Source organism: Hyaena hyaena, unplaced genomic scaffold, assembly GCF_003009895.1.
Source record: "Hyaena hyaena isolate Hyena2069 unplaced genomic scaffold, ASM300989v1 scaffold_316, whole genome shotgun sequence".
Taxonomy (NCBI): Eukaryota; Metazoa; Chordata; class Mammalia; order Carnivora; family Hyaenidae; genus Hyaena; species Hyaena hyaena.
In genome coordinates, this window is record NW_024080946.1 from 852,021 (window position 1) to 877,327 (window position 25,307).

The following is a 25,307-nucleotide window of genomic DNA, read 5'->3' on the forward strand; positions in this document are numbered from 1 at the left end:
GACTGAGTCTGAGGCTTTTGGGATATATTCAGTATTTCTATTATTGACTAAATCACAAAATCATTTATTGAAATACCTTTTAACTGGTTGGCTTTACTTTTTGTTCACCCTCAATCTGCAGAACTGCATAAATCAATTGGCCAAATTTCGGGACTCAGTAAATTGAAAGACTCAAAAAAGTTCATTACATCTTTCACTTTTGTTCTCAAATACTTTTTTTTTTAATGTTTTATTTATTTCTAGGAGAGAGAGAGAGACAGCGTGAGCAGGGGAGGGCCAGAGAGAGAGGGAGTCACAGACTGAAACAGGCTCCAGGCTCTGAGCTGGCAGTCAGCACAGAGCACGACGCGGGGCTCGAACCCACGAACCGCGAGATCATGACCAGAGCGAAAGTCAGACGCTTAACCGACTAAGCCACCCAGGCGCCCCGCAAATACGTTTTCATATTATCTGTTGGACAATCTTATGGTTTTTCTACTGAAATTGATACTTTAGTTTCAAACCGTATACCTATTTTTTTTTCTATCTGTATCTTCCACTGTTTCAAAATTTCCTTTATTTGTTTATGTTACGGGCTGAATGTGTCCTCCCAAAATTCGTATTAAAGCCTTGCCCCTGGGTGTCTGGGTGGCTCAGTGGGTTGAGCCTCAAACTTCAGCTCAGGTCATGATCTCACGTGTGTGGGTTCAAGCCCCGTGTTGGGCTCTGTGCTGACAGCTCAGAGCCTGGAGCTGCTTCAGATACTGTGTGTCTCTCTCTCTTTCTCTCTCTGCCCCTCCCCTGCTCACACTCAGTCTCTCTCTCAGAAATGAATAAATGTTAAAAAAAATTTTTTGTTTTAAAAGGCTTGCCCCCCTCTCAACGTGATAATTAGAATTAGATAAGGTCACAGGGTGGGAGTCATAAGGAATAATGCTCTCGTAAGAGGCACCAGAGAGCTTGCCTCCTCTGCTCTGCTCTCTACCACGTGAGATCAGAACTGCAACCGGACGAGGGTTTGGACCAGCCCCCCCGCCTGCCCCTGCACCCTAATCTGACTTCTAGCCTCCAGCACCGTGAGGAGTAGGTTTCTGTTATTTATAAGTAACCAGTCTTCCGTATTCCGTGAGAGCAGCTCTGACTATCACAGTTTACATACGTTCAGCTGTTTCATGTACTGAGTTCATTAAAATAGTATCAGTGACGATAATGAAATCACGTCTCGTTAAACTGAAACGAATTTTGACATTTCCATGAAAACATCATTTATTAAGGCCAACACGCTTAAAACACGCTTTTGAAACAGCTAAGCACTGTTTGTTTCCATGGCAGTGAACGGAGCCACAGCGCACTGATTTCCAAACTGCTTTTGAAGTCTAGCGCCTCAAGTTGTCCATCAAGGTTCAATTTTCACTATGTAATTTGCAGTTCTTTCCCATCTTTACTTGATGTGTAATAGTAAATATAGTGTACTAGGCAAAATAAGAGAATTACTTGACTCATATCTTGGAATTGCTTTATCCAAAATTAATTAAATTTGGTAACTTCGTGCCAAGTTAATACATCCAAATGTTTTCTAAACTTTTGGCTGAAACCCCAGACTCTACACTGGCACTTTTTATACAAAATCCAATGACTTCTTTTTCAACTGCTGTAAAACACTCCACTGACGTTTTTATGGAAATACTTTTCAGTGAAATATAATTTTTCTTGCCCACGTAGAAAGTTCTTTACATTGTATTAAATGTGGCTCACATCATAAAGGTCGACAAAAATCATTATCTGCAAAATCCTGAAATTTGTATTTAAAGCAAATTATTAAAACTCTTATAAGTAAAGCAAATGAAGTTTCTTTAAAAAAATTTTTTTCCTGATATTTACTTACTTTTGAGAGAGACAGAGCACGAGTGGGGGCGGGGCAGAGAGAGGGAGAGACACAGAATACGAAGCAGGCTCCAGGCTCCGAGCTGTCAGCACAGAGCCCGACGTGGGGCTTGAACCCATGAACCACAAGATCATGACCTGAGCTGAAGTCGGAGGCTCAACCAACTGAGCTCCCAGGTGCCCCCAAAGGAAGTTCCTTTGATGGTGATTTAAAACAATCTGCCTGGGGCACCTGGGGGCTCAGTTGGTTAAGCCTCCGACTTCGGCTCAGGTCAGGTTGTTATCTCACAGTGCTGAGTTCAAGCCCAACATCCGGCTCTCTGCTGTCAGCAGGGAGCCGGCTTCAGATTCTCTCTCCCCCTCTCTCTGCCCCTCCCCTGCTCGCTCTCCCTCTTTCAAAAATAAATAAAAACATTTAAATTAAAAAAAAAAACTGATCTGCCTTGGGAGAGGGGCTAGAGTGGAATCAATTTGCAGCGGCCAATGATTAGGTCAATTATGCCTCTGTAATGAAGCCTCCGTAAAACCGAAGAGGACAGAGTTTGGAGAGCCTCCCTGTGGGGGACGTGTGCAGATTTGGGGAGAGTGGCCCGGCTGGGGAGGGCACAGCTCTGAGCCCTGTCCCACATACTTCGCCCCGTGCATCTCTCCCATCTGGCTTTCCCCAAGTGCATTTTTAAATAAACAACCAGTAATCTAGTGAGTAAAAGATTAAATGACCTGCCTTGATTTATGTTTTCTGAAAAGTTGTTTTCTCACTTGGGTACGTCTACGTGTTGTAATGAGTGGATCCGTCAAATCTCAGGCTGGGATTCACTGCTCTTATAATTCCTTCTTCTGCAAATGTTTAAGATTCATGTTTATGATATTTAAAATAAATATATTTAAAAATATATCCAGGAGCGCCTGGGTGGCTCAGTCGGTTAAGCGTCCAACTTCGGCTCAGGTCATGATCTCACGTTTCGTGGGTCCGAGCCCCGCGTCGGGTTCTGTGCTGACAGCTCAGAGCCTGGAGCCTGTTTTGGATTCTGTGTCTCCATCTCTCTCTGGCCGTCTCTCTCTCAGAAATTAAAAAAAATTTTTAAATGTATCCAGATTTTTTGTCTGTTCATTCTAGGTATTTGTTTTTAGTATTTTGTCTATTTTTAAACATTTTTTTCAATGTGGATTTATTTTTGAGAGACAGAGCATGAGCAGGGACGGGGCAGAGAGGGAGACACAGGATCTGAAGCAGGCTCCAGGCTCCAAGCTGTCAGTGCAGAGCCGAAGGTGGGGCTCGAACAGGCAAACTGTGAGATCATGACCTGAGCTGAAGTCCGACGCTTAACCGACTGGGCACCCAGGCGCCCTTGATTTTAGTATTTTATGATAAAACCTTAAATGTAGAAATATGAGACGCTGCACAACTACTACTTTCAAAACAATTACCAAATGCCAAGAATAAAATTTTTTTTCTTTCACAGTGTATTGTCAAGTTGGTTTCCAGAATAAAATTATTTTGAGCTAGTGATTCTCTTAAAGCAATTAGCGTTTTGTTAACATAAGCAACTCAGCCAGCTCCTTCAGTGACACAGGCCAAACTATGTCCTCAGTATTTCTCGGATGTAGCTACATCAGGAGGCCCACTGTCAATGGTACTAATGTGCTAAAACTGTCACCAAGGAGTTTATATTAAATTTATATTAACTCATTAGAACACGTATCACTACTAGTACGATACAATTTACCATTAGGTAAACATTCAGTATTTTCACCCTCAGGAAGGTGCGGGGAGCGGGCTGGCTACGCCAGCTCTGGCCTGGCTCCCGGATTTGGCCCAGGGGCTGCCAGCTTTCGCACTTGGCCACCACCTTGGAAGAGATAATCAATGGGTTCTTGATTGGACGATGAGGCTGGATTCGGAAGCAGCTCCACAGAGTAGCTCGGTCACTTGGGGGGGGAGGGGGGATACCAAGTGACGTCACACTGGGGCCATCGGCTCGCCGGAGCCCCCGCCCGCCTCTGGCAGTCAGCGTAACCCCATCCCTGGGAAATCGAGGTTCTCACAAAGCCACTTCCCGCCCCAGTCCGGGTTCTGCGGCAAGACGTCTGCACATCCGGCTGCGCGGGGCGGGACGGGCAGACACCGCAATCCCTAAACCACTATTACAGACCTGCACCTCCGGGTCACCACGCGGCTCCCGAAACCCTGCTCCCCAGCCATCGCCTCTTCTTCTAAACGATCACAGCGCGACGTCCGTCTTCGCGCCACCCGGGACCGCACGCGGCTCGGAAGTGAATCCCCAGCGCCCCGCCCGGCGTCCCCGCCGCGTAGCCTGGCTCCCACAGGACGTCGTCCCCTGCGGGGCTTAGGCGGCGACACCGCCATGCCCTGGTCACAAAGCGTTCCCTCCCCCCTCACGGCCGGTCGCCAGTATCCCTCGGGGCAACTCCTCCGGGAGGTCCTCCAGGATTCCCGGGCAGGCCAGACCATTTCCTGAGCTGCCCGGCTCTCCTCTGACCCTCTGTCTCTCCAGAACCGGGGACCCCTTCTGGGACCCCGCGCCCAGGGCAGGCCTCCGGGTTTGCTGAGGGACTCCACGAGCGAGGGTGTTCCGACGGCCCCGGCAGCCGGGCACCTGGCGGGGGTCGGGCACTGCGGCCTGGTCCTGACCGAAGGAGGTCGTGCCGTGTTCATTAACTCGGAGTCACAGGTGCCAAGAAGGGCACAGAAGTGACCTGGGGCCCCGCCTCGCTCGCAGGGCTGCGCGCGCACACGGCTTCGGCCCTCTGCCTCGGTTTCTCCACCTGCCGGAACCGGCCCTGCCTCGCGAGCCGTGACGAGCCGTCCCGGTCGCCCCTCCCTCGCTGTGCGAGGTCTGCGCAGCCGCACGCTCCCAATCCCGGCGTGCCCCGCGCCCCGCCCCGCCGGCGAGCGCCGTCTTCCCGGCAGGCCCCGGGAGCCCCGCTACATGCCGGGAGTTGTGGTCCCGGCGGAGGCGGCGCCACGGCCGGCCCGCAGCGCGTGGCAGGAAGCGGAAGCGGCCTGCGACGCGCCCCCGGCCCCGCCCCGCGCCCGCCGCTCGCCGCGGTGCTAGCACTGACGTGTCTCTCGGCCGAGGTGCTGCGCTCCGGAGCGGGCTGGGCCGCGGGCAGCGTCACCCCACTCGGAGTGCAGCGGAGCAGCGGCGGGACCCGGGGCCCGAGCAGCCGCCGCCATGGCGAGTGAGTCCCTCGGGGCAGCCCCGGCGACTGGGGAAGGCTCGGATCCCCCTGCCCCTCGCCGGTCCGGGCGAGCGCCCCCCCCCCCCCCGCCGAGCCCGCCCGGGTGCCCTCCGAACGGGGCCCGCGCCCCCTGCCGCCCCTCGGGGCCCCCGCGAGCCCCCGCGCGCGCCGGCTCCCCTGGTCCCGGCTCCAGCTCGTGCTGGGCGGGAGGCGTCCCGGGGAGCGCAGGGGGCTTTCCCGTGCCCTAACTCTGCTTTGTCTCTCCCTTCAAAGTCAAGTTTCTGGAAGTCATCAAGCCCTTCTGTGTCATCCTGCCGGAAATTCAGAAGCCGGAGAGGAAGGTAGGTTCCCCATTCCGCCGCCCAAGACGGGCCCGTGAAACTGGGCGCCTCAAGTTCGCGGTACAATTAAACATGGCCTCAGCGCGCCCCGCGGAAACTTCTCCCGGTCCTTCCTCCCGAGCGCTGTCGCCGGTGACCGGCTGCGCGGGGGGTTGCGCCGAAACCAGGCCGTGCTGTTTCGGGAGCATCTTCGTGGACGTTGCCCCTAAAGTGGATCTCGGCCCTGAACGAATAAGGCCTGGAAGCCTCGGGGTACTCGGCCCGGGCGACCCACCTCCCTCTTCCCGTCGCCGGGAGCGCCGAGTGGTCGGTGTCCTCCCCGGAGAAGAGCTGAGAATGCATGGGCTGGAGGGACCGAACGGCGGCCACCGACCCCCGCACACACGCCTCTGTGCCCTTAGCGTAGGCTGTCACCGTATCGAGGGAGAAAAGGCGTTTCGCGAACCCTAGTTTTTACAACAGACACCTTACAACCCGAGAAGATAAGCACGTAGATCCTTTATCAGGATTTGGGGGCCTGCACGGCCGCATCCCGGGCAAGAGCGCCACCGGTGTTGGTTAGTAAAGCTGTTGAGCGGCCAGAAAGTTTTATTTAGACTCTTGCATCGAAACGAATGGATAGTGAACGATTTTGTGTTTGGGGTTCTTTTCAGACCGTTGCTCACGGATTCGTTAGTACCTACGTGTAGTTGATGTCAGCGTGGAGTTGATGTCAGCGTGGACGATTACTCTTGGAATCTTTTTTTTTCTTATAATCGTTTTGCATAAAAGGGCTCCACGTACGTGCTGCCCTCAGAATATTTGTGCCCTCTACCCGTCCCCCTGGCATAGAAGAAAGGGACGAGCTTCGGACCCGCCCTTCACAAACCTCTTAAAAGCCATGCGGCCTTGGCCTTGGCCTTGGAACTCGGTGTGGTAGATGGAGCAGTGAAAATCCTGCGAGGAATAGCAATGGCTCAGGATGGGATTAGCCGGGGGATGTGGTTCCCGATGGTGGGTTTAGTGGAAGAATAGAAGTTCTTTTGAGGAGAAGGGAAGGAATTCCAGACACAAGGAGTACCTGTGCACAAAGACCGGGAAGACAGCCGGTGGGAGGGGGTGGCTGCAGTTCCCTGTTGCTGGAAGGTAAAGGGTGGTGGGGAGCAGTGGAAGGGCCAGATGATTAGATTGTTCTGGAAGTAGGTAGAAAGCGGTTTGGAGGCTTTTGCAATAGAGGGTGTATGGGGGGCAGCTAGGAGACAAGGATGGATCCAGAGGCTATTTCAGAGGTAAAGTAGCGAGCACTGGGATAAAGGGCTTTTCGAGGTTTGCTGTTGAACTTGGCTCCGTCCAGGAGAGGAGACTGGGTTCTTAAGAAACGAGGAGTCTCATAAAAGTTGTCTCCCCTTTTTTTTGCCCCTAAAGAGCCATTTCAGTACAAGCGTGTTGGGTTCCTAGGCAGCCAGACGTGATGTGTGATGTCGCCTTCCGTTGGCCTGATTTCTTGGGGCAGTGAGGTGCCCGGTGGGCGGGAGAGCATTCTCGGGAGGAAGAAGAGTTCTGCTACTATGTAGTACCAGAGGGACTGGGAGGCGGGGGGGATGTCCAAACTTGTTATTTATTTATTTATTCAAAATGTTTTTATTTATTTCTCGGAGAGAGAGAGAGCGAGAGCAGGGGAGGGTCAGAGAGAGAGGGAGACACAGACTCCGAAACAGGCTCCAGGCTCCGAGCTGGCAGTCAGCACAGAGCCCGATGCGGGGCTCGAACCCACGAACCGCGAGATCATCACCCAAGCGAAAGTCGGACGCTTAACCGACTGAGCCACCCAGGCACCCCTTATTTATTTATTTTAATGCTTATTAACTTTTAAGAGACAGATTGCGAGTGGGGGAAGGGCGGGGGGGGGGAGACACAGAATTGGAAACAAGCTCCAGGCTCTGAGCCGTCAGCACAGAGCCCTGACACGGGGCTGGAACCCACTGACCGTGAAATCATGACCTGAGCCGAAGTCGGACGCTTCACCGACGGAGCCGCCCAGGCGCCCTGACACGTTTGAATGGTACTTACAGGTTATCTCTGAAATGATTCCCAGTAATCCCCTGCCCTACCTGTGTGCCAAGGGAGACACGAAACGGTCTTCCGCAGGTGCTGTTAGCAGGCAGTGAGTAGGTTCAGGGTGCACCTCTCCCTGTCTGTCCCCCGGTGTCGTTCCTGACACCGTTCTACCGTTAATTCATAGTAAATACACCGTTGAACGATCACAAATTGCAAATTAGTTACCTACAGAATTGCAAGATTTTACCAATTTCAGAAGCTTTCCGAGTGAGAAGCGATCGCTCACCGGTTTAAGGGCTTGTCTGGTTTAGGAATCCCTTTCTGTTGCTGCAGTCTTTGCTCTCGGTCTAATCCTAAGCCGTCAATGCTGGTGGTTAAGAGCACGGCTTTTGCACTCAACTTCACTTCAGCTGTGGGGTTTTGGACACGTTAGCTTTCTGAAAACTCCGTCTTCTCACTCCGCGATAAAGATGATAATGCCGCGTGGTAGAGGATCACACGAGATGGCCCCTCTGAGCGTCTCTGCCTAAGTGTCTTGTGCGTAGAAAGCACGTGGTACACGCGGCTTGGGGCGTCCAGGGCTCACTCGCCTGGTGAACCGAGAAAGGGGACGAATGGAGTTCGTTTCCACTGATTTGCTTGTGAAAGTCACTGACCGCCTGAGCAATTCCTCTTCTCCTACAGATCCAGTTTAAGGAGAAGGTGCTGTGGACCGCCATCACCCTCTTCATCTTCTTAGTGTGCTGCCAGGTAAGCGCAGGCCGCGCCCCAGAGCTGGTGTGGGGACAAGAGCCGGCCGGAAGGAAGTGCGCTCACTGCTTTTCTCTGCTTCTCTCCAGATCCCGCTGTTCGGGATCATGTCTTCGGATTCGGCTGACCCCTTCTACTGGATGAGAGTGATCCTGGCCTCTAACAGAGGTAGGGCCCTGGCCGTCTGCACTTCCTGCGATGCAGACCTGACCGGCCTCCCTTGCTTAAATGACAGCCTTTGGCTTTATGTGGGATTCAGAGGGCATTTGGGAAGGATGTTGGCATCCTGGGCCGACTAGCCTTTGCAAATGCCAGCTTTAGCACTGAGGCCCGGCGGCGTGTTTGGAATTGTATTTGAACGCAACACAAAAGCTCTAAGAACAAGATAAATCCAGGTCGTGGAGGATAAAAAAAGCATGGAAAAACTAGAATGTGGCTTGGTTTTTTTAATGTTTTATTTATCTTTTTTTTGAGAGAGAGAGAGAGACAGCATGAGTAGGGGAGGGGCAGAGAGAGAGGGAGACACAGAATCCAAAGACAGGCTCCAGTGTCTGAGCTGGCTGTCAGCACAGAGCCCAGTGCGGGGCTCAAACCCACGAACCGTGAGATCATGACCTGAGCCGAAGTCAGATGCTTAACCGACTGAGCCCCCAGGCGCCCCAGAATGTGTTTGAAACCACTGCAGCGGGGACATTTGTACCGGTCTTTCTCCCATTTTGATAACATTCTTGGGAGCATGTAGTCTATTTCTCCGCAACATTTATTTTCACATCTGTAGTCACACGTCTGTGTCAAAGAGAATACATAACGGTGTTTCGTGTACTTCAACCCATTACCTACGGGGAGAGGATTTTGAGCACTTATGTCGATACTGCTTTTGATGAGCTCCATTTTTAAATATAGTTCAAATTAAGTTCAAACCGGTCGGAAGTGTAGCTCATCTCAGCGCAGTGGAAGTAGAGGTTTATTCCCAACTCGGTATGGTGGGCCAGACCTTTTTTCCAAACTCTGGAAATTATCTGTACGTTATGCTTTTTGTATTAACCAATGAGGAGACGAACCTTTCATGTCTCTAACACCAGGGTGAGTCTGCTTAGGGTGAGTGTAGACACAGTCAGCTGTGCGAGTGCCACGTGACTCCTAAACAGACTGAGACACTGCCTGGTGGGCCAAGCAGAATGACTGGGATTGTACTCTGATCACTGATAGTGGGGGATTATTCTCGAAATTAACCGCCGCTAGCCAACGGAAACACCTTGGATCTATATACAGGGTTCACCATCGAATTTTGTTCATTCGGTGCTTAAGAACGGGTTGCTTTCCCACGCTCATAGTGGCTATGCCCTGCGCTTTCTTCAAGGGACGTTGATGGAGCTGGGGATCTCTCCCATTGTCACCTCCGGCCTCATCATGCAGCTGCTGGCTGGCGCCAAAATAATCGAAGTTGGTGACACCCCGAAAGACCGAGCCCTCTTCAATGGAGCCCAGAAGTGTGAGTGAGATTTCAAATAATGTCTGGATGTCTGTCGTTGGGAATTCAAATTTGTAATAAAGTTTAGGGCATCAAAACAGGTTTTTTTTGTGTGTGCCCTTAACCTCCGTGGCCCCCCACCTTGTTAGGCGTACGGGGGGCTGTGTTAGTGAGAAAGCACCAGGACGGGCGGGATGAGGCGGGGGAAAGGGTGTCGAGTGGTGTGACCAAGTGGAAGGAGGGCTCGAGGTCTCCCTCTTCCTCAGCCGCAGTCTCCTTACCGCTTCGAAGGAGAGACTTCAGAGCGTGGTAAGAATTCAGCTGAGCGGTGTGCGCAAAACATCTCTCAGTGCCTGGCACGCAGTAGTTACTCTACAAGTGGTTTTCTCTTTCTTCTGGGAGTTTGAAAGAGTTGAGCCTAGGTCGAAAGGATCCGCTGAGTCCAACTCTGCTATTTCCCAGCTCTGCGGCCTCGCACAAAGTTAGGTCACAGCTCTGGAGTCTCGGTTTCTTCATCTGTAAAAACGAGAATAATGGTATTTGCTTTATGGTAAATAACGGGTTACTTGTAGCAGTGACTGGTCCTCAGAATTAACCACATTCAGCCTCTGACTGTGAGGTGAAATGTGTTTAATCAGGAAATGATGTTTACAGTTTCGTCTGCAGCTGTATTTCCTTCTACGCCGTCATGTTACATCTTCGGTTAGGTTAAGTGAGTGAGCAAGAAAGACTAAACCCATCCAGACATGCCTGTTTCAGACCCACATCAGGATTTAAAAAGATATACGTAAATTATTTTTCCAAAGTACACACCAGTTGTTTTCTCTTCAGTCTTGGACAGTTTTTTTAAATTTTTTCTGTCTTAAGACTTCAGTTTTATTAGGCACTTTTTAAAAAGTCTAATGGACGCTATGTGATAGGTACTTTGGAATAAAACTGTATTTTCTGTGCAAGCTAAGCAGAAAGGTGAAATTGAATCCCAAACCCATCTGGTTTGGCCGAACCAAGAAAACTTGTGGATTCCATCGTGCCTAACAGCGGAGTATAATGAGATCCAAGAAACAAAAATGTCTGCCTACGGAAAGAAAAGTATCTTGGGCCAGAAGAGCTCTGTGGCAGAGGAAACTGGTAGCTAAATTGATGGCGCTGTGAGGTTTTTCCTTAAAAAACACATTAACTACAGACAAGGAAAGGATCACTTTATCCCAGAGTTACTATTCGGTGTTGTGGACTCAGAGCCAGATGAGCCTGGGGAGGGCCCAGGCATGCACTTCAGCCAAGGAGCTCTCCCGAGCCCCAGCGAGCTGCCCCGGGTTGGGACGCTGCAGCTTGGCACCATCACCAAATCACGGGCCTCTGGATGTCACCTCCCCTGGCTCCCTGACTCCCCTTTCTTTAAGGACTAGATTTGTCACATTTCAACTCTTTTTGTCCTGCTGTCACGGAAAGGAAAGTGAGGTTAGGGGGAAGCTGAAATCGACGAGCCTGCATGGCTTTGTCGGAAGGCATTTGAACTACCTGGCGCGTTCCTGGACCGCTCTCCTGGCAGGCGGTATCCGTATTCTTCGTCTCCAGCTTCGTTCTCCCCTGTGCCCGGCACGGAGTCGGTGTTCAGTAACTCTTCTCTCCCGGGCCACGCAGTGTCCCACTTTGAACACCGTTTTCTTTTGATCTCCAGTATTCGGCATGATCATCACCATCGGCCAGTCCATCGTGTATGTGATGACGGGAATGTACGGAGACCCTTCCGAGATGGGTGCTGGGATCTGCCTGTTAATCACCATCCAGGTAATCACTCCTCTGACACATCCCCGCTTCTGAGTCGTCCCTCACGTGGCCTTAACTTCCCGGGTGGCAAATCCGAGGTGTGCCTAAAACAGGGAGGAGAGGGAGCCACAGCCCCTGTGGTGGCCCTTCTGAGTTCACCAGGGGAAGCCTGTACAGCCGGGGTCTACTCTGCCTTTAGCTTTCATATCGGGGAAGCGCGTTACCGCAGGAGAGAACCGTGCCCGTTAAGAACAGAGATGCGCCGTCTCTTTGGGTTTTTGAACTTTTTTCTTTTTTAATTTTCACAGCTCTTCGTCGCTGGCTTAATTGTCTTACTCTTGGATGAACTTCTGCAAAAAGGGTACGGCCTGGGCTCTGGGATTTCCCTCTTCATCGCCACTAACATCTGCGAGACGATCGTGTGGAAGGCATTCAGCCCCACAACCGTCAACACCGGTCGAGGTGAGGGCTCTGGCCTCGGGACGGCCTCAGGACGGGGTTCAGTAAGCAGTCCCGGCGTGCGCAAAGCAGGAAACAGCAGCCCCCCCCCCCCCGCCCCCTTCCCAGGAAAAATTGTCAGTTTTAGCTACCCTCTTCCGATTTTTCTCTGTGGATCTGCAGAGAGTTGCTTTCGCTGGTTTGGTTTGCTTTGGTCTAGAGTAACCTCTTCCTGTAGAAGTTTGTAAACACAGTTTCTCATGTGAGTGTTTCGTGGGCATTTGTCGTGCTGGAATGAGTAGGCCTGCCTGGTTTTCCTTAGTGCAGACGGCCTTTTATTGCAAGGATGAAGCCACACTTATCATAGCCGGTTTTCTTCTGATGGGCCCTGAGGTAGTTTCCCGTTCCACCGTTGTTAGAGCAGGGAAATAGCGCGCGTCTGCACACATTCATCCTTGTGTGCCCTGGTGGCTGCTCACAGCAAATAAGTCTCTAAAAATGAAATTACTGAACTAACACGTTCGGTCATGCGAGGGACAGTTTTGTGCGAGAGGCCTGAACTTGGAGCTCACCAGGGCTTAAATCCTGGCCATTGCCGATGGTACCCAGTGGCCGCGGGTGCCAGGATTAAGTGAGAAATAACACGAAGTTAGTGATACGTGGCTCAGAGTGGATGCGCATCGCATGTAAGTGGTCCACAATGTTCCTGTAAGGGGGGGAAATCTTGCTACGGGCAGTGTTTTTAATAAAACGTTCTAAGCATTTAGGGAAGTGTGACTTATTAGGAAAGGAAATCAGGGTTTTTTCATCCCTCAAGATGCTATTCACTCAGATGAGTCCCATGAGAAGTGACTATTCGTCCATTTTTGAGTATTTTTCTTGGAACTGAATGCTGGATACCATCCCTGGCCCCCAGAGGCCACACGGTCTCATTGTGAGACTGCGAGTAGGTCCCTGGACAAGTGAGGGCCACCTGCCTCCAGTAGATGACAAGGAAAAGTGTGTCGCTGGACACGGAATGTCAGAGGGCTCCGAGAGGAGTGGGCAGGAGCACACGTGATTCCTCCCTGGGCGCTTCTGGAGTTCCGGGAGGCCAGGGCGCGTTGGGAGAAGCTGGAGGGAGGGAAGTCAGGGTTTCAGCAGTGGGTGTGAAAAGGCAGGACGGCGAAGGCATAGTCGGGGTCCAGGTGTACGGAGACTGTCGCCGGGGTGTCTTACAGTAAGAGGAAGCGAATCCAGCCGGGGCGGGGGTGGGGGCGGGGGGGGTCCTGCCCGGGGAGGGGTTAGTAAGTCTCAGAAGCCACCAGCCAGGGCTTTGCAGCCAAGGCGCTACGTTCTGTTCGGGAGCAGGCCCTGAGGCAGTGAGAGCTGGGGTGTGGAAGGAGCGATTCACCAGGGACTGGGGGAGACGGGCAGAGGGCACGGCCGGGTAGCGAGTCGGTCGTTCAGCTTTGCTGAGCCAGGCCGTCGAGGAAGGTACCAAGCGAGGGCCCGAGGAGAAAAGCCTGGGAGGGATGGGACGGAGGAGGCTCTTTCAGGGGTGATGGTGAATCGCGAAGCACAGTTGGGTTTGTTTCCCGCTTTAAAGTCAAAGTGCCAGCTGTCAGCCGCTAGTGGTGGGGACCGGGCTGGAGAGGCGGTGAGGCCAGGGTCACTTGGCAGCCACGCGTGTGGGCGGTGAGTGTCACCGCGGGAGCCGTGGGTGAAGGGAGTGGGAGAAGGGGGTTCATGAGGACGGACCCTGGCGGGGGGCACAGGGCGGAGAAGGCGGCCCGGCCACGTAGCCGGAACTGTGTCGGGCACGTGGGCCTCTGTCGCGCGCCGTGGCCCTCTCGGGTCTGGGAGAGCAGCCGTCCCCGGGCAGGTGGGCACGGCCCACGAGGGACCAGCAGGGACCGAGCAGGCACGAAGCTGCCTCTGTCCCCGAAGTGACTCTGTGCCCTTAGAAACCCCGTCTGTTCCCGGCGATTCGGCCGGTACCGGGTTTTGAGAAATGATTATGCTAAGAGTCAGGAGAACTCGGCTTAACCCCAGCCTCACCCCTCACTCAACACGTACAGATCCGTTAGGGATCAGGCGCTGGGGATATGGAGGCAGCTGAGTGTGAGGTCAGCGTCAGGACAGCTCCCTTAGGGGACAAGGCAGAGGACAACGACGGAGACGCTGGGAAGGTCACTGCAGGGTCAGTGTGGTGACCAGGAAGATTCCCCCCCCACCCCCACCCCTCTGTCAGAGGGAGGGGAGGACTCTGCCCGTGGCTCTGGGAGCAGCAGCGCCAGTGCCGCGGCACGCGCTCTCCCGCCACCGAGAGCCCGAGAGCCAAGGTGGGCCGGCGGCTTGCCACTTTACCAGGCGCGCCCTCTCCTTCGCCAACAGGAATGGAGTTCGAAGGCGCCATCATCGCGCTCTTCCACCTGCTGGCCACCCGCACCGACAAGGTCCGAGCCCTCCGCGAGGCCTTCTACCGCCAGAACCTCCCCAACCTCATGAACCTGATCGCCACCATCTTTGTCTTCGCGGTGGTGATCTACTTCCAGGTGCGTCCAGATCCGGCCACTTTCGATGGCTGCGTTTGGGTTTCAGAGTGCCTTGGGGCCGCGTCCCCGTCCACGCCCGGGTGGCATGCATCCCGTCGCGCTGAAATGAGACCGCGTTTGAAGGGCGCACCTGCACGTGAGCAGCGCGGGTGCCTCCCACTGAGTCGCGGGACTTGACCGCAGCAAACAGTTCTGTAAACACCTGTCTCATTTCTGAAATCGTGGTCCCCTGGGTCAGGCCCGTCAGTAGACGGAGAAGATCTGTGAGTTTTCAGTTCAGGAGAGAAGGAAAGTAAGCAACTCAGGTTGTACGGTAACTGCGGCAGAGCCTTGGCTTGGAAACAGCCCGCCTCTTACCTTCCAGATTATCGGTGAGTGTCCCACGCTCCCGCACAAGAGACTGAACTGCTGTTTCCCGTTCTGTGGTCAGATTAACCTTTGTCTGTTGTGATCGGCCGCTTTGTGTTCTGATACTTATTGATAAGGAGGGACAGCAGTCGAGAAAGCAGCTGGAAAGGTATTTAAACCAGGCAGGTGCCTTTTGTGAGGACCTAACAGTTCCGGTCCTTCCGCTGCGGCGGAGGCGCCTTGTTACTGACCAGCGGACTTGCTGGGGACTGGGCAAGAATCTGCATCTGGAGCGCAATCGGTTTGTTTTAAATCCTGCGTATCCTGAGCCCCGTTCTAGGGACTGGGAGTTTGTGAAAATAATAGAAAAGGAACCCTTTCTATTCTCCGGGGGTTTCAGAGGGAGCGGTCGTATTCCTGGAAAAGCTCAGCTCTTCTGTTCATGGTCAGAAATGCCCTAAACGGCTGCTGAGGGGAGCGAGGCGAAGGCCGCGGTGGCCCCAGAAAGCACAGGCGAGGGACGTGCCGCTGGGCCCCGGGCGGATCTCTGTGGCTTCTCTCTGGACCCTGCGGGGAGATGTGTGTGATGAACCGGACTTTGGCTTTTACCAAGAGTGGCATGATTTCACTGCTGGGTGTTTACGCCAGCGCTTCTGGGGACCTTCTGTTCAGATGCCCCCCGGGCGCGCAGGTGGGTGAGGCCGGGGCACAGAGCCTGGGACCCGGCGCCCGGGGCCAGCTCCCCTGCCGCCAGAGCTGGCGCCGAGGGACAGACGGCCCCTGTTTGGCTCCCCAGGGCTTCCGCGTGGACCTGCCCATCAAGTCGGCCCGCTACCGAGGCCAGTACAACACGTACCCGATCAAGCTCTTCTACACGTCCAACATCCCCATCATCCTGCAGTCGGCGCTGGTGTCCAACCTGTACGTCATCTCGCAGATGCTGTCGGCCCGCTTCAGCGGCAACCTGCTCGTCAGCCTGCTGGGCACCTGGTCTGTGAGTACCGCCCGCCACCGAACGTTTCGCCCGGAGCGTTTTTCCCGTCGCGCCTTTTACGCGCTCAGCGCATCAGACGTCCTTGTCCGCGAGGGGGCCGCGCCGCGGGCACCTGAGCTAAACGGTCCTTCACCTGCCCGGAACTGTTTCTGCCCCGATGCCGAGGCGGCACCCACAGCTTTCCCGCGCGTTCTTTCCAGGACACGTCTTCCGGGGGTCCCGCCCGCGCTTACCCAGTTGGTGGCCTGTGCTATTACCTGTCCCCTCCGGAGTCGTTCGGCTCCGTGCTGGAAGACCCCGTCCACGCCGTGGTGTACATCGTGTTCATGCTCGGCTCGTGTGCGTTCTTCTCCAAAACGTGGATTGAGGTCTCGGGCTCCTCTGCCAAAGACGTGAGTATGAGCCACGGCGGGGTTCCGGGTGGGTGGGGGCGGGGCAGCCGCAGGGCTCAGCCGGGAGCGGCGGGGGTCTCGGCTCCGCACCTCTTCCCGAGAGCGGCCTGTGCACGCCCGCAGCATGTGCCCCTGCTGGGGGCGGCCCGAGGCGTCGATGGCCAGAGCCGGAGCCCAGCCATGGGGCTGGCCTTCGTCACATGGCGCCCTGCAGGCGTCGCGTCCCGTGTGAGGGCCGGGCACCGCCAGGAGTCGTGCGCCTTCCCTCAGCCTCGAGTGTAAAGCCTCACGCTGCCTCCTTGCTGGGTGCCCTGCAGGTGGCGAAGCAGCTGAAGGAGCAGCAGATGGTGATGAGGGGCCACCGGGAGACCTCCATGGTCCACGAGCTCAACCGGTGAGTGTCGGGCCCGTGCCCAGCCCCGTGCCCAGCCCCGTGCCGGAGGCCTCCTCGCGCTGAGCGTCCTGACCGGCCTCAGGGACTTGCGGCTGGTTAACGCTGCCCCTGGGAAACGGGACGGGAGCTTGCGAGCCGCTGGAAGAAATAAGTGCGTGTAGCCCGTCTCCTCCGAGAAGCGAGCGGGCAGCGCGCGGCCCCACCGCGCCAGGTGGCGAGCGGGCCGCTGGGGCGCCGGGACCCCGCTTGTGCTCCAGGCGCGGGTGAGGGCCGCGTGGAGGCGAGGTTAGCGGGGCCGCACGGGGAAGGGGCAGCGCCAGGGGTCCCTTCAGGAAACTCCACGCTGGAGGCGGACCCACCAGAGGGAGGGGAGGCTGACCTCCGAGAGGCGCTGTGGGAGTTCGGGGAGCACGGAGGCCGGGGCGGGGAGAACACTCCCGCGCCGCTGTGCCGCCCGCCCTCCTCTTCACCGTCCCCGGGGGCTGCGGCGCGTCCCGGGCTTCCCACGCCGTTAGCCTCTGTCGTGACCGCTTGCTTCCCCCACTGCCACTGGGAAGCAGCCGTGGACGGTCCACGAATGGAGGAGGAAACTGTTCACGGAACAGGGTGGCCAGCAGGGGTCCTGTGGCCTGCGGCCGGCTCATCTCACCTAAAGGAAGCAACCACAGGGGAAGCTGGTGCTGCAAGTTCCAGATGGTTCCCGGGCCTCTAGCGGGGGCAGTTCTGAGGATTCTCTGAGCCCTCTGGACTTCTGTCATTACAGTAATAGCCCGCAAACCACATAGGAGTTTTTAAATTTTCTAGTGGTCACGTTAAAAAAGTGCGAACATACCTGAAACTAATAAAATGTCAGATGGGGGCTGTATCTTAAAAAGAAACTGGTAAAGTGAAGTTCAAGGACACGTTTATTTAACCCAGTATGTCCAGAAACTGTTAACATAAAAAAAAAAGCATAGCGAGATTTTAAATTCTTGTTTTCAAAACCTCACATGAGGTCTCGATTTGGGCTAGTCCCGTGTCGCGGGCCCCACGCGGGCCCCTCTGGACGGCCCAGCCCCGGTGTAGACGGAGGCCTGCACCAGGTGACGTCCCAGCAGGCGGTGGAGCAGCCTCTAAGGAGTCGGGTGGCCCGGCCGGGGGGTCTGCGCGGTGGCGCGTGGCTGACCGGCCCCCTCCCCCCAGGTACATCCCCACCGCCGCGGCCTTCGGCGGCCTGTGCATCGGGGCCCTCTCCGTCCTGGCCGACTTCCTGGGCGCCATCGGGTCTGGAACCGGCATCCTGCTCGCCGTCACCATCATCTACCAGTACTTCGAAATCTTCGTGAAGGAGCAGAGCGAGGTCGGCAGCATGGGTGCCCTCCTGTTCTGAGCCCCGCCCCCCGGCCAGGGACAGCGAAGGGGCCGCGAGGCCTCACCGCGGGGCGCCCGCAGCGGGCGCGCCGCCGCGGCGCCGGGACTTCGGTCTGATCGTGGTTTCCAGTTTCCTCTTCTTTTCATTCCACTGTGTAAAGTGCTAGGATTTTTCCCGTTTGAAGTTTTGCTTTTTACTCTGGCGGCGGCGGGAGGAGCGGTAGAGCCGAGGTTTTACTGAGCCGCCCGCCTGCCGGGGTGGGGGTGGCAAGTGCCCGTCCCCGAGCGTCCACGTAGCTTTTGTTTTCGCCTGCGCACCTGCTCAGTGCCAGCGGCGGCTGCAGTGTCCCAGCCGTGTCCCCGCCGCGGGGACGTCCTGTTGGTGAGAAGCACAAGCCCTGCGGCGGCGTCTGCGTGGAGGCCGCAGGGCGCGAGGCTGAGAGCGACTCGCGCCTTCCGGCGGGCTCGCCAGCGAGTCCCTCTCACAATCAGGGGTAGGACTGTCTGGCTCAAGACTGTTTTTCTGGAAGACACAGTCGTTTTCCCTTTTTATAAGCAGTTTTTTTAGGACCAAGCTTCTTCCAAAGGAAAGGGACGGGTTTTCCAGAAGACGCCCCGCGTTAATTTCTCTGCACGTGCCTGTGGGCTGCTGGCGTTGACGGCTCCGGCCGGGCTTTGGGGCTGAGGGCGCGGAGCCGGCCTGGCGCCCCCGTGCCCGTCTGTCTGTAGTCGGTTCGTGTCCTCCGAGCGAGCGGGGCCGTCGTGCCGACCGGGCCAGGCGGACGTTGCGCAGACGACCCTTGAGGCGACGTGTGTCTGTCCGGTCCTTCCGGTTGTCGCTGCCGGGCGGGCCCCGCGGCCGAGGGAGCCGCACGCGGACGTGGGGAGGCGGCAGCTGGGCGCTGGCACTGCCGCCTGCCGGGCTGAGAACTTGCTGCCGTGTGTTGTGGCGCTTTTTTATCGTGCTCGGGACCAAATGCATGTAGAGTAAGTGACCGGATGCCACCCGTCGCCCGTCACCTCCCATCGGGAGCGCCCGGCGGAGAGGGGGGCTCGGGCCCCAGATCCGTGATGAAATCAGGGTCAGAGAGCTGGGGGGGTTTTAGTGTTTGGGATTTTTTTCTTTTAGTAAGTTGCTCCAGTGTTCGATACAGAAAGACTCACGCTTAGGTCTGAAGTGAAGTTCTGTGGGCAGGAACAGAGGACCTAGATTTTAGGGTTCGAGAGGCGTCCGGGAAGGCTCCTCAGGGGACAGGCCGCGCTTCGCAGCAGGGACAGCGGAGGCCGGTGCCCCCAGCCGGACGGTTCTCGCCGCAAGGCACCCAGTCCTAGAAGGCGAGTGTCTGGGGCCCTGCGGACAGAGCCGCCGCGCCACAGCAGGCACACGGCGGCCTTCGACGCCCGGAGCCACGGCCGCGGTCACGGCTCGGCCACTCGGGTGGTGGGGCGGTCCGCGTCGGAGCTCCTCGGGGACCTCGCTGGCAGCGCCAACCAGGACACGGACCGACCGAGGAACAACACGCGGCTCGCCCACAGCCGCCCAGCAAGCCCGCAGGGCTGTGGCCCCCTCCCCGTGCAGGGCGGACCACCGCATCACACGTGGCCTTGTCAGACCCAGTCCTGAGCAGAGACTCGACCCCCCCCCCCACGGCACGCGGTCTGTGTGACCCCACCCGGGGCAGCGCCGTGGGCGCCAGCCTCGTGGGGGGCCCCGCACGGCTCGTGCTCCGTGGTCCGTGATCACAGTGGGTGGGGGCCGACCCCAGCCTCCAGGGGACTGTCACTGTGGACGCCACAATGGCATAACTGAGTTAAGGTGAATAAGTGACAAATAAAGCCAACTTTTTACAAGCTCCTTGGTCACGATCTCTGGGTTTGTGGTTCCCGAGAAGGCCACTGACGGAAGGGCTGGGTGCCCCCAGGGCACATGAGGCTTTTGCAGGGGTGCCCCTCACCTCGGTGGACGTTCCTCAGACAGGCAAACGGCCTGGAAACTTCCTTATCCTGGGGAAGGAAGTGAGGGGGGGGAGGGGGTCTCACCCGGGAGGCAGCCTCCACGGCGCCGTGGCCCTCGGCTGTGGCGGCAGGGGCGTCACTGTGCGGCCAGCCGCCGATGAGCCGCACGTGAAGCTAAGCTAGGAGGGTCTCCCCTGCCCCCGACCCCAGCGTCATGGGGGTGGCGGTGGCCGATGTGATGGCCGCTCCCTGGAACGGGCACACGGAGGGCTCCCCACAGCTTCCACTCTGAGGACGGTAGCGCGTGTTTCCAGGGTGACGGGAGAGAAGAGCTCCCCACCCACCTGGGTTTGAGGGTGACGGGCTCCTCCCGGGCGTGGAGCCCTCCGCCGCCGCCACCCCCCGCCGGGTGCTTCCTCGGTGACTCTGAGTGGCGAGTGGGCGGGCCCTTCCCCCTCGGCTGGGCTCCAACCTCAGTGTCCCAAGGACAGCCTTCCACGTTGTCATGGGAAACTCATTTCTGGGGCGCCTGGGGGGGCTCAGTCGGTTGGGCGTCCGACTTCGGCTCAGGTCATGATCTCGCGGTTCGTGGGTTTGAGCCCCGCGTCGGGCTCTGTGCTGACAGCTCGGAGCCTGGAGCTGCCTCAGATTCTGTGTCTCCTCTCTCTGACCCTCCCCTGCTCACGCTGTCATTTCTCAGAAATAAATAAAACATTAAAGAATTTAAGAAAGGAAGGGAAAACCTCTGATTTGTGAGGTGGCCTTCGGCCAGGGCAGCATCCCGAGGGACAGGTGTCGGCGCCTGGGCCTGCCAGAGACCCCGTGCGCGCCGCACACCATGTCTGGGAGCCGGGCAGGCAGGCGGGGTGCCCGCTGTGACCTGCGGAAACGCCGATCGGGGAGGCCGCCGCCCCCTCTCTCGCTGCCTGGGCGCTTTGCCGGGGCCTGTGGCCGAGCAAGCAGAGGGCGCGTCGGAGCGGCTGCGTGTGGGGCTCACAGGACACCCGGCTGGACCCTTGCGCTAGGAATTGTCCGGCCCGCCGCCGCCGCCTCCTGACCGCGTGGTAACGGCCTCTCTTCTGTTCCCCGCGGGGCTGTGCGGTGGGGGAGACGGCTGGCCGCACGTCCCAGGGCAGAGCACGGCTTCCCGCCCCGAGGCCCAGGGCTGGCCGGTGACCTGTGTCCAAGACTCTGCCACCCCCCAGTGCCTGGCGCTGGAGAGTCCCAGGGGCGCCCCTTCGTGGCGAGGCCCTCCTCACCCGCTGCCCCAAATGTTCTGGGACCTTCCATCACCCTGCCCAGAACCTTTGGCCAGCACGCCTCCACAGGGCGCACTCCTTTCCGTTCGGCGCACATCATTGGGCCCCCGGGGGTAAACGGGGCAGGAGCTGACTCTGTTCAGAAAGCTCCCCACCCAGCGACGGGTTCCGCAAACATCCGCCAAGCTTCTGGGCTACCCCCAGTTTCTCTCGGGTTTTGTCTGACAGACTCCTGTTGATCCTTCGAAACCCCGCTCAGTAGCGCCAGAAACCTCTAAATGCCCATCGGAGCGGGACTGGGTAAGCGACAGCGCCCCCTCCGGTGGAACGGAGCCAGGAGAATGTGGTATAGATGCCGTGAGGAGAGTATCCAAGATGTGCTTGAGGAAGGAAAAACCCCAAAGCAGGAATAGCTATGTTACTATTTGTATTTTAAAAGTTGGGCGGGCGGGGGCGGGGGGAGCGCCTGGGTGGCTCAGTTCTGACTTCGGCTCCGGTCGTGATCGCCTGGTTCGAGAGTTTGAGCTCCGCATCAGGTTGTCCGCTCTCAGCACGGGCCCTCTGTTTCCACTTCTCTCTCTCTCTCTCCCCCGCCCCTGTTTGTGCTCGCTCACTCTCAAAAAATACACTTTTTAGGGGCGCCTGGGTGGCTTAGTCGGTTAAGCGTCTGACTTTCGCTTAGGTCATGATCTCGCGGTTCGTGGGTTCGAGCCCCGCGTCGGGCTCTGTGCTGACTGCCAGCTCGGAGCCTGGAGCCTGTTTCGGAGTCTGTGACTCCCTCTCTCTCTGACCCTCTCCTGCTCACGCTGTCTCTCTCTCTCTCCTAGAAATAAATAAAACATTAAAAAAAATTTTTTTAAACACTTTTTAAAGTTTTTTTTTTAATGTTTTATTTATTTTTGAGAGAGATAGAGACAGAGCATGAGCAGGGGAGGGTCAGAGAGAGAGGGAGACACAGAATCTGAAGCAGCTCCAGGCTCTGAGCTGTCAGCACAGAGCCCGACGCGGGGCTCGAACCCACGAACCGTGAGATCATGACCTGAGCCGAAGTTGGATGCTTAACCGACTGAGCCACCCAGGTGCTCCAAAAAATACACTTTTTAAAGATTGGGTGGGGCATTAAAAAATGGATTGTGCATCAGGACCAGGTCTAGTGATTTCTCATGAACCTGAACCCAGCTACTCCGCTCCTCAGTATTTACCCAAGAGAAATAAAAATCCGTGTCCAGACACAGACTTGTATACTTGTATACGAGAACGTCTGAGGCGCCTGGCAGGCTCAGTCGGTAGAGCATGCGACTCTTGATCTCTGGTTGCAAGTCCAAGCCCCACATTGGATGCAGGGGTTACTTAAAAATAAAACAATGAGGGGCCCCGGGGTGGCTCAGTCTATTGAGCGTCTTATTCTTGATTTCGGCTCAGGTCACTATCTCCCTGTCGTGAGATCAAGCCCCGTGTCCGGCTCCATGCTGGGCATGAAGCCTGCTTGGGATTCCCGCTCCCCCCCGCCCCCCCCCCCGCTCATGCGTTCTCACTCTCAAAAAAAGAGATATCAAAAAAATTAAAAACAAAAAGACTATATATACATCCCATGCACATTCCGCACTATCATTTGCTATTTTATGAGAATATATTTGCTGAACGTTGGAAAAGAGAACTGAAGGCATCTCTGACATTTTTTTTTTTTAAATATTCACCATGGCTTATTCATAATAGCTGAACCGTAGGATTGGCCCAAACAGCTGACAGCAGGTTCAGGGATGAGGAGACGGCAGCACCCCGGGAACCGAAAAGAGCAAAGCAGCGATGGCCCGGCACGCGCGAATCACAGAAGCACGGGTCTGACTGCGTGAAGTGCACCGAAACGTACAAAGAGCACGTCCACGCGGTGCTACCCCATTTTTAAGAAGCCCTAAACCAGGCAAAGCTTATCTCTGGCGACAACCCCGGAACAGTGTTGTGTTTCTCTAGTGGGCCGGAGGCGGCCTGGGAAGAAGCACACGGGAACTTTCTGGCGACAGAAACATCTTTGACGGGGAGTGGGTTTCATTTGTCAAGACCCACGCGTTGGCCCGCTGAGGATTAGTGCATTTCGCTGTGTAAACACTGAACTGGAAACGCACACATACTGAATTCTAGAGGACTTTCTAGACCCGCTGTGGTATTTTGGGATGCAGCGAGCTGGTGGCCGCCAGTTACTTGGGGATGAATAAAAAAGATTGGGCAGAACGGTTGAGGCATGGAGGGAAGGACGGATAAGCATCTAGACGACACGGGTGGTCATTGCACAATTCCTGCCACTTTTTATCCAAGCTGGGGAGCCTGCTGCGCACGTGTGCGGATCGTGTACCCCAGGACATCCCTCCCGGCGTGGGCAGGTAGCTTCTGGAAAGGGAAAAGAGGGTGGCTGAGGGCAGGGGAGAGCACATTTCCTCTCTCTACACCCCTTTGCACTTTTTTACACTTTGAACCATGATCTAAATTATCCATTAAGTACATATAATATACTGTTAAAACCCCAGCTCAGTAGCTGTCCCTTGGCCGCTCCGACCCCACACGGACGCTGGACAGGCCCGCCCTCCCTGCCGCCCCGGCCTCGGCCTCCGCCTCGGTTGCAGGGAGGCGGCGGAAGGGAAGGTCGGCTCGCATCTCAGGCCCTGCGGCCGAGCTGGGCCGCGCCCCGCCCGCCTCCGGCCGCGCGGGGGCGCTGTGGCCTCGCAGTCACGGGCGAAGCGGCCACGACGCCCAGGAAGCCGGGAGGGACCCGCACTGTCCTCGCGGCCGCTGGCCTCTGGGACACCGCCGCCGCCGGACAGGCCGCCGCTGAGCCCCTCGCGCTTCCTCGCGCCTCGCGCGCGCTGTTCTCGGCCCGTCTGGCCGCTCGGGCTTCCCGCCTACCACCCGCCTCTCCCCCATCCGCCCGCCTCCCCTGCGCTCCCGTCACCTCCTCTGGGAAGCCCTCCAGACGCCTCCCTGAGCACCTGGCTCCCGGCTCCTCCCTGTCAGCTTGTCAGGGGGTGGGTGGGTGGGCGTCCGTCTCCGAGCTGACCGTCCCAGGCGCCCTGGCTCTTTCCCCAGGAGGGGCCCGGGGACGGGTCACCTCGGTGGGCGTCTGTGGACTTTGTGGCTGGCGCTCCGCGGGCCCTTCTCAGCCACCCGGTGCGGCTCGGGCAGGGCAGAGGGGTGAAGCCAGGCCCCGAGCTGAGGGCGGGGTGTGGTGCAGGGGAGCCCTCGGGGGGGGCGGGAGCTGGCGGGCACCACTGGGAGCCTGGTCACTGTCCCCTGGGCCGTGGGGACCGACCAGGGGTGGGACTGGGTCGGGTCTGCAGCTTCCAGAGACGGCAGGGACCGTGGGGGGCGGCCCCCGACTCCCGGCCCTCCCCGCTCTGCCAGCCTGCCCCCGCCCCGCGTCCCGGGTCCTGCCGGCCTGGGCCCCAGACCCGCACCCCCGCCGTGACCCCTGCGCCCCAACGTGAGGAGGCCGGGAGCTGTGCGCGCCCCCGCCGCCAGCGCGCTCCCGCGTGTCCCTCCCCGGCGCCCCTCCGTCGCGGGGTCCGCGCCCCGCGCCCCCCCCGCCGCTGCCCGCGTCCCCATTAATCACGCGGCGCTGACGGCGCCGATCTGCGCGCGGGCGGCGTGACGGGGGCGGACGGCGGGTGACGGAGCGGGCAATCGGCGGGCGCCCATCGGCGCATCTTATCGCGCCGGCCCAGCCGCCGCCCGCCGCGCGCCGCGCATTGATCGCGCGGGGCCGGGGCCGGGGGTCAGCGCGGGCCGGGCCGGCCTGACAGCCGCATCCATCGCCGCCCAGACGCGCGCTGACGGCGGCCCGGGCGCTGCGGCCCGGCCATTAATCACCGCGCCTGCCGCCGAGCGACGGGAGGGGCGGCGGGGCCGCGCGGCCTCAGCTGGGATCCGGGACGCGAGGAGGGGAGCCCGGGCCGGGGGCGCCCGGGGCCACAGCCCTGCTCCTGGGCTGCACCGCCTCCCAGAGGCCGAAGGGGGGCCGACCTGTCCCGACAGTCGCCACTGCTCGGGGGACCAAGGGGGCAGCCGTGCGTCCCCTGCGGCTGCCCCAGGCCTCCCTGGGGAGTCGTGGGCCCCGAGGGTTCCTCTCCCGCTTCCAGAGCTTGTGCGGCCCTGAGCAGGCGCTCGTCCTTCTGGGCCTAACAGAAGCGCCCAGCCACCGGGGATTTCTAGGCCTTT

General features: G+C 57.6%; 1 protein-coding gene across 1 annotated transcript; it reads left to right on the top strand.

The window, feature by feature from the left end:
• Positions 1-4,908: 4,908 nt before the first annotated feature.
• On the top strand, positions 4,909-19,737 carry SEC61A1 (SEC61 translocon subunit alpha 1). Its single transcript, XM_039248625.1, has 12 exons — positions 4,909-5,067; positions 5,341-5,408; positions 8,130-8,195; positions 8,285-8,363; positions 9,556-9,687; positions 11,345-11,454; positions 11,742-11,895; positions 14,248-14,408; positions 15,553-15,750; positions 15,951-16,142; positions 16,460-16,536; positions 17,719-19,737. The coding sequence occupies exons 1-12, from the start codon at positions 5,061-5,063 to the stop codon at positions 17,903-17,905; spliced, it is 1,431 nt and encodes a 476-aa protein (XP_039104556.1). The 5' UTR covers positions 4,909-5,060; the 3' UTR covers positions 17,906-19,737.
• The last annotated feature ends 5,570 nt before the right edge of the window (positions 19,738-25,307 follow it).